Consider the following 11649-nt stretch of genomic DNA (forward strand, 5'->3'; position numbering starts at 1 on the left):
CAGTAAAGAAAAATATTTTAAATATTAATGACCAAAGGGGAAATGGAAACACATTAAAGGCAAATGTGAGAGCTTTTAAATATGTTATTAAAATTGATTTATAAATGAGACTCTTCTTTAACCACGTGCTTTAGCCTTCACTACTTATTTCATTCTGCTATCTCTCCAAGCATTGGTGCCACCAGTCAAAACTTATGGCATTAAGGAAAGATATCCAGAAAATAGTTAAGCTGGCAACAACTGTGGGCTGCTCAAACTGGAAGAGACGTCACTCTATTGAGAATCTCAGAATGAGATGAGCAAATGGGTACTTGCAGAACATGTGTTCCAGGTGAGCCTGGGATGCAGCAGGGGCTGCCCTGCTCACCCCCTGCAGTCCAGAGCCACCCCACGGGCAGTGGGCAGCAGCAAGGAGGGACTGGTCAGTGCACAAATGCAGAGACTAATGATTCACAAAGCCAGAAAAAGACATTTGCCATTTCTGATGCCCTTCTCCCTCTGCAGGGAAGGATAAAATATCCATCACTGCACACCAGCCCCGGACAGGCTCCGAGGGCTGATCCACCCCAGCAAACCAAACCAGCATTCCCATGGAAAAGTGTCTGCAGGTGGATGCTGAAGGACTGGAGAAGGCTGTCCTGGGCAGCCCTGGTGTGAACCCACACACAGCACACAGCAGGCTGCAGGCCCCTCCTTCCGTCCACACCAGAGCCCAAGTGCACAGAAATCCCCCCAGGAGCCTGCATTTTCAGGATCTATCTCCTGGAGTTTTTCAGCTTTGGAAAGAGTTCCAGTAATGCCCCACAGGGCTGGGACAGCTGACTGCAGATCACTGCTGCTGGCACATCAGAGTCCAAGGCACTGCAGCTCTGAGCTGCACAGGGGGCATCACACCAGCAGCAAGGAGCAGCATCTGAAGCCAAGTGACTCCTGGGTCACGACTTCATTAAAGGACAAAGCAGCAGAATGAGTATTGCCAAAATAGCCTGATTAACAGAACGAAACTTGTGAAAATTATCCTTGAAAAGAACAAATTTTGTGCATGAATTTGTGTGAATGGACGGATATGTGGAAAAGTGCATATAACAGCGTATGTTTAACAAATAGGTACTATTTCTTACATTTAAATTAAATATGAAAAATGTTTTCTCTTAAAGCTGCTATCTATCATAAACCCCCAAAACATTATAGGCGAAGACTCCAAACAGAAATTTAAAACATCACTGAGAACTACAGATCTTGGATTTTGTGTTGAGAATGGTCCACAAAACTCATTCTGCATGTCCTCATAAAATCCTTTTTTATAGTAGGTTATGAATCATCACATGATATCTTTAAATGGATGATCAATACAATATTTTCCCATAAAACGTTTGGTTTGAAATCCGATTTTAAGTGCATTAGAGTTTTTGTGCACTGAATTAGTAAGTGTCATAATAAATTGTCATCAAATATGAAAGAAATATAGCTTAGATTAATTGCCATATTTATTTATGAGCCTGTAAAATACACTGTGAAAGTCCTGGCACATTTTTGGGATACCAGCTTGAACTTTCAAGCAAGTTAAATGCATTAAACAAGACTGGAAGTAGATTTATTATTGGAATGTTTTTAATTGCAGTTTCAACCAGGCACAGGTATTAGAATGGCTGTGCCCTTAATGGCCATCTCATGTGTTTTTTCTTTAAAAATGATATACTTTCCATATTTTTATTGATTCCATAAGATTTATTGCAGATTAGTGCTGCTTGTGTGTGAGATTGCAAGTGGTCCCAGCTTCCCCAGAGTAGAGGGCTGCAGATGGCCCAGTGCTGTAGCCACTCCTCCCCAAAGCCCACAGCCCCCAGCACAAACTGAAATCTGCTCAAAGACCAGAGAAAAACCTGCATTACCTGAAGGAGACTGGCAGAAGAGCCCTCAGTGAACCACCCAGAGGGTCCTGTTCTGCACTCATTTCTACAAATGCAAAATGGAGTTAATTCAGACAGGGTTTGGAGGGGCAGTCCAGCTGAGTCCTTTCTTTACCCAAGTGTTAACTGATGAAGAGGCTCAACAGATTTGATGGGGTGGAATTGTTTTGGGTTAAGTATCTTCTGGGTTTGGAACAAATTATAAGCTCTTTATGTTTCTAACATAGTGTTTGTACAGCAAACACAACTGGGGTTTTGTAAATTGCAAATGAAAGTAAACAAGGAAGCAGTTCTGATATTCACATTTAATAGTGCACAGAAGTTGGTGAAGAATACCAACTTCTGGAAGAGAAGACACAGTTGCATGTAGCCAGCATACTAATTTTAAAATAAACCCTGGAAATGACAGCAAGGCAAAGTAGGTAATGGAATAAAACTGCCTTTCACTGCCACAGGACGAAAATGACAAACTATACCTAAGGTGATGTTAAATTAAAACCCTACAGCTTAGCAGCCACATGACTCCTTCACACCAACTGCACAAGAGCTGATGCACAGGCCACAAGAGCACAGACACAGCTGGGCGGTTAATGGTGAACCTTGCTCATGATGTGTCAGACCAGCTTCAGCACAAAAAAAAAAAATTTTTTTAATTGATTTTACTGGAAACTGAATCCACAGAGGGGTCAGACTGAATGAGAGCTGCCCTAAGTCTCCTGGCATAAATTAACCCACATCCCAGCAAAGCACAAACAAGTTCTCAGAGGTGAAGTTCTCACAGGTTTTGTGTAGATCTATCTTCACTAGATGCATCCATACTTTACAGAATAATAACTACAGATAACCTGAAGAAAGCCAGTACAGAAATGCTTGACTACCCAGATATAGAGCACTCTTTACAAAAGTGTTTTCTCATCAGCAAAGTACATTTTCAAAAATTGGGGTGATCACAAGTCAGTGATGGCCCCAGATCCAAGGAAAGTACCACCCCAGAGCCTGGGAAAGATTCATGTCCATCTGCCACTCACTTGGCTGCCACTGGGCACAGAATGGTTCAGAATAAAGCCCTGGGTCCCACCATCCTCCATCTCCAGTGACACTCAAACCCAGCTGTCAATTTTACAGCCTTTCCCAAAACGTAATCACAGCAAACACAGTGATAATCTGAGATTCAGCAAACCCACTGATCATCATGGAAGTGATGATCATCATGGGAGCCAAGTGGAGCTGCCAGTCCTTGGAGAAGAGGCAGGAGGGTGAGGTGGCAGGGGGAGGCCACTGCAGAGGACTGAGAGGAAGAAGCAGCTCAGTGTCACACAAAGGAGCCCACATAGAAATGGTGCTTAGGGACCCCTGTGAACATTATTACCTTTGTCTGTGCCTTGCTTTATTTCCAAATGATATCTTAAATTGTTCTCATTCAGCCATCCATCTCAATGAGAGGTTTTGGAGAAGCAAAGCAAAGCCCCAGCCTTGTATTTCTCTCACTCTGCACGTAACAAAAGTGTGTAGCTTCTTAGATTAATGACCCTACATACATAACTGTCCAGAAATTCACTGACAACTTTTTGGATGTCCCCTTTCAGAAGACAAGTATCCAAAGGCAAATTTATTCCTGATGTATTTCAAATGTGACAAAAACAAAATACTACTTTCAGGTTTAGCCTTCAGCCAAGAAGGTACCACCCATTACCTCAGCAATACCTCACCCCCTAAATCAGCTCTTGTCCCACACTTCACTGTGCCAGTTCTCCCCTCTCTCCTGAAAACAGTTCTTTCTATTTTCTGCTTGTATGTTAAGCAACTAAAATTTTTTATCTTCCATAAGATATTAATCCTTATATTGTCCCAATATGTTTCTACCCCTCATGCAGAAATCAGTCTTGAAAATAGCCACTGAGATAAGGATAGTACCAGCAAGCTTCACAATAAGCCATCATATACACTATTTTAGTTTGTCAAAACAATTAATGTTCATTTTGGCTTTATTCAGTTAAATCTGCAGTGACTGATCAGTATAAATTATGTATTAGGCTGCCCAGCTGTACTTGTTTATTCATGCATGGACTTGAAGAATTTTCATTTTCTCAGTACAAAAAAGCAACAGCCAAAAAAATCCTCCTGTATTCTAAAATATAAAGACACTTTCTTCTCAGCCACATTTCTGCTCCATGTTTTTGAAGCTGCTTTCTTCTTCCCCTGCTTATTTCAATTAATCTATTATTTCATTTGCAGTTATCAGCAGCTGCATTTGCATCGGTGGGAAGCACATACTGTCACTTTCACCCCTTGCAATTACCTCCTGAGCAAAGCAGTATCAGAGCTAAACCAAATTATGTTGATTTTAAAGGCATCAAAAATCGCATTGTTGGCTGCATTTGAACTCCTGCCTCGCTCCAAGAAGAACTGCTTGCAGAAATGTTTACAGTTAAGCCTCGCAGTCCTCTCTTTCAAGAACAAAAGTTTGTGAATCAAGAGAGATCATTTTCTGGTTTTGCTCGTGTTTGTAGTCACACACTCCTCACCAGGACGACTGGGTGAAGGGAATGCACGTTGTGGGGGCGGGTGGGATGATATGCTTGCACGCAGGAGAGAGATGACACAGATTTAGAGAAAGAAAGATCTGCAGTGACCATGTACAGCATCACTTGTCTCTCTGAGACATGGTGTATGTGCAGAATGGAAATTGGGCTGCTGAAGCTGATTCCCTGCAATGACAAAAAATGGCAAATTGCACATTCCAACCCAAAGCTACCCTCTGCCAATCCGAGTTCAGGAAGTTGTTAACAGGAGATTTATGCCAATATTTACAAATCACAGAAAGATGTTTTGGCACCTTTGACATGCAGAGTAGGGTGGCTCAGTGATGGACAGGCAGAGTGAATGGTAGCAGTGCTCAGAACACAAAGAGACAAGAGTTTGTGTCCTCCTAAAGAGCTGGGGAGCACAGCAGACCTTGTGTTTGTTAACAGGAATGCCATTCACTGTCCCAGGTTGTAAGGGCAATTAAAGGGGTCATCTGGACGACTCCTGAGCATGTCTAGAAAAAATGCTGCTGAAACCTCTCCATGGGGCAGAGTGCTGTAAGTGGAGAGAGCTGGCTTGGGAAAGGCCACTTCCCAAAGCTTGGCTCAGCTACAACATCCCTGACAGGTAACAGAATTGCTTTCATGTTGATTGTGCGTGATAAAGATTGGAAAATGCAATGTTTCATCTGCATGATCTCTGTTATAAAAATGCTTTTTTGTACAGTGAATTCTGTCCCAGTTTTAGTGCTTCAGCAAGGACAAGAGCCCTGCATGCAACCTGCCAGCACAAACACACTGCCAGCGACAGCTCCTTTGGGCTCTGAGCCGCAGGCAGGATGAGCACACAGCCACTCTTGTTGTTTCTACCATCAAATAACATACAAAGCGTTCTGGTGAAAAGACTAAATTTTGCTGAATTAAGTGCTTTAGAACAAGTGGTTTTATTACTTTATAATTAGCATAATTTTCCCCATAGGGATTCTTGCAATTAAATAATTAGCAGTAATGTTACCCAAAGGTGTTCTTTAATGAATTTTAAGTTATTGCCCCTGTTAACGACAATTGACAAGGCTCGGCTTTACAGCGCTCCGTCTCGCCGGGCTGCGGGAGAAACAGAGAGCTGTGACAGCCGGCCCTGAGCTCCGGGCCCCTCCGCTCGCCCCGGCGGGGCGGACGCGGCTCGGGCACCCCGCTCCCCTCGCGTCGTTCCGGCCCCGCGGGCAGCGGCCCCGACGGCGCGGGCAGCCGGCTCCGCACCCCTGCGGACCGCGGAGCCGCTCCGCCAGCGGGCAGCTCCCGCAGGGACCGGCGGGGCCCGTCGCGGCTGCGCTCGCTGGCTGCCGGCGGACACCGCCCGCACGGGCAGGGCAGGGCAGGGCAGGGGCCGCCCGGCTCGGGCTGTGCAGGGGAGCGGCCCCCGGGCCGGGCCGGGCCGGGCCGGCGCGCATCGCTCGCGGATCGGCAGCGCCACCCGTCGGGGAGCGGCGCGGAGGCGGAGCGGAGCGGCTCCGGCGGGGCGGGCACGGGCACGGGCACGGGCACGGGCAAGGCTGCCAGGGCTGGCCGCCGGCTCCGCGGGACACGGCCCCGCCGTGCTCGGGACAAGTGCCGCCGGGCCGCCCCGGGCCGCGTTTTTCCTTGGTTTTCTTTTTCTTTATGAATTGCCACTGGCAATGCATCGCGCCCTGTCCGGCCCGGGAGCGCCTTGGCAGCTCCAGGCTCTTGCGGGGGGAAATCCCGGTTTACCTCCCGGTGATCTCGCCTCAAAGGCAAATTCGCAATATGTAAGTCCCTGGTTAAACAAGGGCATTTCCATTTGTTAATTGATGCAATTACGCCGTGGCGGTAGCGGGCCGGCCGGGCTGCAGGCAGCATCCATCCATCCATCCATCACCGCCCCGCTGACCTGCCACCGCCCCGGCACCCCCGCTCCCGGAGGGACCATCACGGGGCTAAGGGGGAACAAGGGGCCCAGCAGTCCTTGGAGAATGGGCTTCGGGCTGCTCTGCGGCCCGTGTTCTGTCCCGGCCCCGGCCCGGCCCCTGCCCAGGCAGGCAGCGCACGCTGTGCGGGGCGAGTTCTGACCCCGCTCCCGCGGCTCCGGGCCGCCGCGACGGGCAGCGACGCCGAGGCGGGGAGCACGGCTCAGCGGCTTCAGTGCAGAACCGGGGCCGAGTTGTACAGCAGCGCCCGGCACTGAGGATGGGCGTGAGGTCAGCGAGAAGGGCCGAGGGGCTGCGTCGGCCGGGCCCCCCTCGAGAGCCGCTTCCCTGGGTGCGCCCGGCACCGCCGCTGCCACCGCCGCCCTTGCCCGGCGCTCGTCCTCCCCGCGGCCGGCCCAAAGCAGGGGCACGCTGGGGCTGGCGGGTGCCGCGATGTTCCTACTTGATATTTACTCCCCTTTGACAAATTTTGATCGTGTTTAAAAATAAAGGGAAAAGAGACCAACCGCGAGGCACCCCCAGTCCCGCCTTTGACGTGCATCACACACAACACGGAACCAAGATGAAACAAGTGCGGGGAGCGGGCGCGGGGCGCTGCCTGCTCCTGCCCGCCGCTGCCTGCTGCTGCCGGCAGGGCCGTGACGTCAGCCCGCTCCTCGCCCACCGAGGAACGCTAAAGACCTATAGAGCAGAAAATAATACAAGCAAGCTCCGTATCTTGCAAGCCCTACGTGATTTTCCCCCCCTCTTTGAAAAAGCCCCCTTGCACTTAAACTCTCTATACATGTGGGGCGGCTTTTTAAACTCCCTCTATACAAACATATTTATTAAGAGCGATGGGAAGTGGGGGGTAGCCTATTTTTTTAATCCAGGCACCAACCTCCTCCCTCCCTCCCCCCCCCCCGCCTCAGATGTCTGGCTGCTTTTCTTAAGTGCAATCATCTATAATTGAGAAAAAAAAAAAAAGCCATACGTGGAAATGTGTGTGTGAGAAGGTGCATCTTGAAGCAGGGTTTAGTTACAATCGATCTTGGGGGGAAAATATTGCCTATGGTCCAAAAATAAGGAGCAACTATGTCCTTCTCTCAGTTCGGATACCCCTACAGCACCACTTCACAGGTAAGGCGAGTGAGCAGCACTCACTTTTGTTTAGATTCTGCTGCTGCTGTCCAGATGTCTTGTCCCCCCCTCCTTTTTTTTCTTCCCTTTCCCTTACTTAGAATATTTTTTTAAAAGGGCACATCTGGAGCCTTTTTTTAAAAAATGTGCGTGTGTGTTTATGTCTCGTTTGTGTTGTGTTAGGCTTAAACAAATAACTCGCAGTGTGCACAGCAAAGGCGTGTAGGAAACCGGTAATTCCCCCTCCTCCCCACCCTTCACCGTTCAGTTTTAAGTGCAACAAACAAATAAAAAAACATAAATCCCAGCTACGGCCGCTTCCCGAGCCCGTGGAGCGGCCGCGCTGCGCCGGGCGCAGCCCCCGCCGCACCGCTCCGCCCGGGCACCGCGGAGAGTGCGCGGGCAGCGGGAACCGCGCTCGGCGGGCTCGGGGCTTCACTCGCGTTTCTGCGGAACCGGGCTGTGCCGTTTCCTCCCTCCTTCCTCCACGGGTCGGTCCTTTTCCTGTGTTTTATTAGGATCTGTCGAGAGTTTTTTTTTTTCCCCCATGCGATTTCCGAAGGACATCCCCCACTCACACCAAGGCACCCTGTATTAACTAAGTCGTAGCTATATCGTACTTCGAGTCACGATTTATTTGGGTAGAATTATTTATACACAGTAATCACTGCAAGATGTGCCTCCCTCGCTTGGGAAGTTAGCTGTCCCCTTGAAGTTATTGAAATCACATGCCTTCGATTGCGTTGGCTGACATATTTACTGCTGTGTCTATTGTCAAATTAACTGTAATCGCAACTTTTTGCCTTTAAATCAATGCAGATGGACCGAGCGAGGGCGGGAAGGACGGAGCCTTACGGATCTTATACCTTTTTCGAGAGCAATTATTTCCTTAAAGTTTTGCCTGCTTGATTAATCGTGCCCCCTTCCCAAGAGCTCCTGCTTCCCATCCGGTTTATTTCCCAGTTTCTATAATTAGTTGCTCCAGCCCGCGTTTCCTATCCCCCTCCTCACCGCGCCCCCCCTCCGCGCACACACACAGGCGCGCACACGCTCCTAAATTCCCCCCGATGGGGCTGCCTCGACAGTCACTCGGCGCCGTCCCGCTCTCTCCTCTCCGCAGTTCTTCGTGCCCGCCAGCCCCAGCACGACCTGCTGCGAGGCCGCCCCCCGCTCCGGGCCGGATGCCTCCTCGGCGCCGGCCGCCGCCTCCCTGTGCTGCGCCCCGTACGAGAGCCGGCTGCTGGCGCCCGGCCGCGCCGAGCTCAATGCCGCGCTGGGCATGTACAGCGCCCCGTACGCCGCCGGCCAGGGCTACGGCAACTACCTGCCCTACGGCGCCGAGCCCGCCGCGCTCTACACCGCGCTGGTGAGTGCCCGGCAGCGCTCCGGAGGGGAGGACGGGGTGCAACAGGCGGGAGAAACTTCGTGGTTCGCGGTCGGTACCGCGGCGGGAGAGCGGGAGCGGGAGCGGCGCCGGCCCGTCGGGGGTGGGGGGCGCGGAGGGACGCGGCTGCCGCGGGGAGCCGGGGCTGCGGGGCTCTGCTGGACGCCAAACGCGGCCGCTTCCCTTGCAGAACCCCCAGTATGAAATCAAAGACGGCGCCGGCACGTTGCACTCGGGAATCGCGCAGCCCGCTACCTACTACTCCTACGATCATTCCTTGGGGCAGTACCAGTACGACAGGTAAAACCCCTTTGATCAGCGCCCGGCAGCATTAGCATCCCCCTGCGAGGCGGCGGTCGACATCAAACGAGGGGGACGGGGGGGCTCCGACCTGACAAACGTTGTACAAAAGAAACGAGGCGCCCGGGAGCAGCAGACAGCGGAAACCAAAGTTGGGCGGCGATGTCAGGAGGGCAGGGGCAGGAAGGCAGGTGGGCAGGGGCCACACCGGCCTGCAGCGCGGCTGGGCCGGGCCGGGGGGTTCCTGCCGGACTCCCGCCCGGCTCCCCATCCCTAATCATCTCCCAGCAGGTACGGGACGGTGGATTTCGGTGGTTCAGCCAGACGCAAAAATGCAACGCGAGAGACGACGAGTACTCTCAAGACCTGGCTGTACGAGCACCGCAAAAACCCCTACCCCACCAAAGGAGAGAAAATCATGCTGGCTATCATCACTAAAATGACCCTGACGCAAGTGTCCACTTGGTTTGCTAACGCCAGACGGAGGCTTAAGAAAGAAAACAAAATGACCTGGTCTCCCAAGAACAAAGCCGGGGAAGAGAGGAAAGAAGAAACCCCGAGGGAAGAGGATGAATACAGTGCGGAAGGTGAAGGCAGAGGTAGGCGGGAGAGGCAGACGGGCGCCTTCAAGTAGGCTCGAAGTGACCGCCGCTTTCGAGGCCCCCCCAACTTCCCCGCACCCGCACTAACGCCCTGCCACCCCTTTTTTCCCCGTGTGTGTCCAAGCAGAGCAGAAGAGCTACAAGGAGGACAAGGACCTGCGGTTCAGCGACCTGGAGGAGGAGGAAGAGGAGGAGGAAGAGGAGGAGGAGGCGGGGAAGCCGGAGAAGGGCCGGACCAGCTCCCTGCAGGAAGCCCCCAGCCTGGGCGCGGCGCTGCCCGAGGCTCCGCGGAGCGACTGCAGCCTGCCCGGCCCCTTCCACGCCTTTCCTTGTGCCAAGGCCCCCGCCGCGGACTTCGCCCCCGCCTCCTTGGCCGGCCCGCCGCCGCCCTACGCGCCCGCGGAGAAGCCGCGCATCTGGTCTCTGGCGCGCACCGCCGGGGCCAGCGCGGCGCGCAGGGGCAGCCCCGAGGGCCGCGGCGCGGAGGGAGGCGGCGGCGCGGCGGGGGAGCAGCCCCTGCCCGCCAAGGCCTTCCGGAGCTCCGCTTTCAACCTGCAGCCGCTCCCGCGGAGCTGCGCGTCCCACCGCGGCCTGGGGGAGCCGTGCCAGTTCGCGGCGGCGGGCGAAGGTACCCGCGGCGGCGGGGCCGCGGGGACGGGCGGGACCGCGGGCCGGGCCGGGACGCAGGGCGCGGCGTGAGCCCGCCCGCGCAGTGACAGCCCCGGTGTTCGGCCGTGCCCAGGTGTCAGGTGCAGACGCCGAGGCTTCCCCGCTCGAGGCGAGCGGGCAGGGGAGGGCGGCGGGAGCGGGCCGTGCCCACCGCGAGCCGCTTGTGTCTGTGCAGGCTTCGGGCGGGGCGCCAAGGGCGGCCCGGGAGGCACCGAGCTGGGTGGGACGTGCCTGGACAGGCTGCGGACGGCGTTCCGGCCCGTGCTGCGGAGGTGAGGTAGGTGACGGGCCGGCCTCCGGGGCCCCACCTCGCACGAAGCGCACTCCAGCCCGCCTGGCCCTGGGACACCGCAGCGGCCCCGGCCTGAGAGCGCTGCGCCAAGGCCGCCGCCTTGCCCCGCTCCCGGAGCTCCCGTCCGGGCGGGGCAGCGACCTGCGGCCACTTAGCGCCAGCTCATCACCGCTTCTCCGTCCCGCAGGGCCGCCCGCCCCATCCTGGGCGCTGGCGACGGGGCTCCGGCTGCAAGGAAGCACTCGGCTTGACGGAACGAAAGAAACCTGTCCCCGGGCCGGCGGTGGCCTCGCGGCTCCGCCCTGCCCTGCCCTCGCCGGGGAAGGGCCGCCGCGGCACAACGTGCTGCGCACATGGGGCCGGGGGCCGCGGCGGGCGGAGCGGCCGCAGGACCGGCGCCTCCCGCCGCTCGCCTGCCATGTGTTCAATATTGCCCATTGACGTCTTTGCAAAAAGGAAGAAAACCCCCTACCCTAATATTTTCTCTTTTCCCCCCACGTCGTGGTTTGTTTCTCCTTTTCCTCCCAAACCTGCACTCTCTGCTCAGCGCCCTGCTCTGCCAAGGGGCACTAGTTCGCAGTCGCTCCGCGCCATCCCGGGGAGGAGAAGGAGGAGAAGCGGCGCAGGTTACGCCGGACTGTTTCTTTCCCGTCTCTGTACATAGATACCGCTGAAAGTATTTTTCGGAGTCTAATTAACACGGGTGAGCTGAACGCCACGAAGCCGTCAGTGACCTCGGAGCTCTCCAGCCAAGAGCCGGCACAGCCCGGGAGGAGCGGCCCCGGGCACCGCCACCCGCCCCGGGGCACGGCCGGGGCACCCCCGGGCAGCGGGTGGCGAAGTAGGACGTTGTTAGTGGGTCACCGCCGTCAGTCAGTCAAAAGAGCAGTGCTGCACTTTAC

The 11649-nt window shown here is 54.4% G+C and overlaps 1 protein-coding gene across 1 annotated transcript; it reads left to right on the forward strand.

Annotated features, from left to right (window-relative positions):
- The first annotated feature begins 7455 nt into the window (after window positions 1-7455).
- On the forward strand, window positions 7456-10998 carry IRX6 (iroquois homeobox 6). The gene is made up of 7 exons (XM_066557687.1): window positions 7456-7500; window positions 8621-8866; window positions 9075-9184; window positions 9476-9783; window positions 9914-10414; window positions 10631-10727; window positions 10935-10998. The coding sequence occupies exons 1-7, from the start codon at window positions 7456-7458 to the stop codon at window positions 10996-10998; spliced, it is 1371 nt and encodes a 456-aa protein (XP_066413784.1).
- The last annotated feature ends 651 nt before the right edge of the window (window positions 10999-11649 follow it).

Source organism: Molothrus aeneus, chromosome 11 (genome assembly GCF_037042795.1).
Source record: "Molothrus aeneus isolate 106 chromosome 11, BPBGC_Maene_1.0, whole genome shotgun sequence".
Lineage (NCBI taxonomy): Eukaryota > Metazoa > Chordata > Aves > Passeriformes > Icteridae > Molothrus > Molothrus aeneus.

Excerpts from the sequence above, each read along its gene's own strand:
- IRX6 (XM_066557687.1), top strand. The coding sequence starts at position 7,456 with ATGTCCTTCTCTCAGTTCGGATACCCCTACAGCACCACTTCACAG. Across the intron at positions 7,501-8,620 it reads CCTACAGCACCACTTCACAG|TTCTTCGTGCCCGCCAGCCC; the intron begins GTAAGGCGAGTG and ends TCCTCTCCGCAG. Across the intron at positions 8,867-9,074 it reads CCGCGCTCTACACCGCGCTG|AACCCCCAGTATGAAATCAA; the intron begins GTGAGTGCCCGG and ends CTTCCCTTGCAG.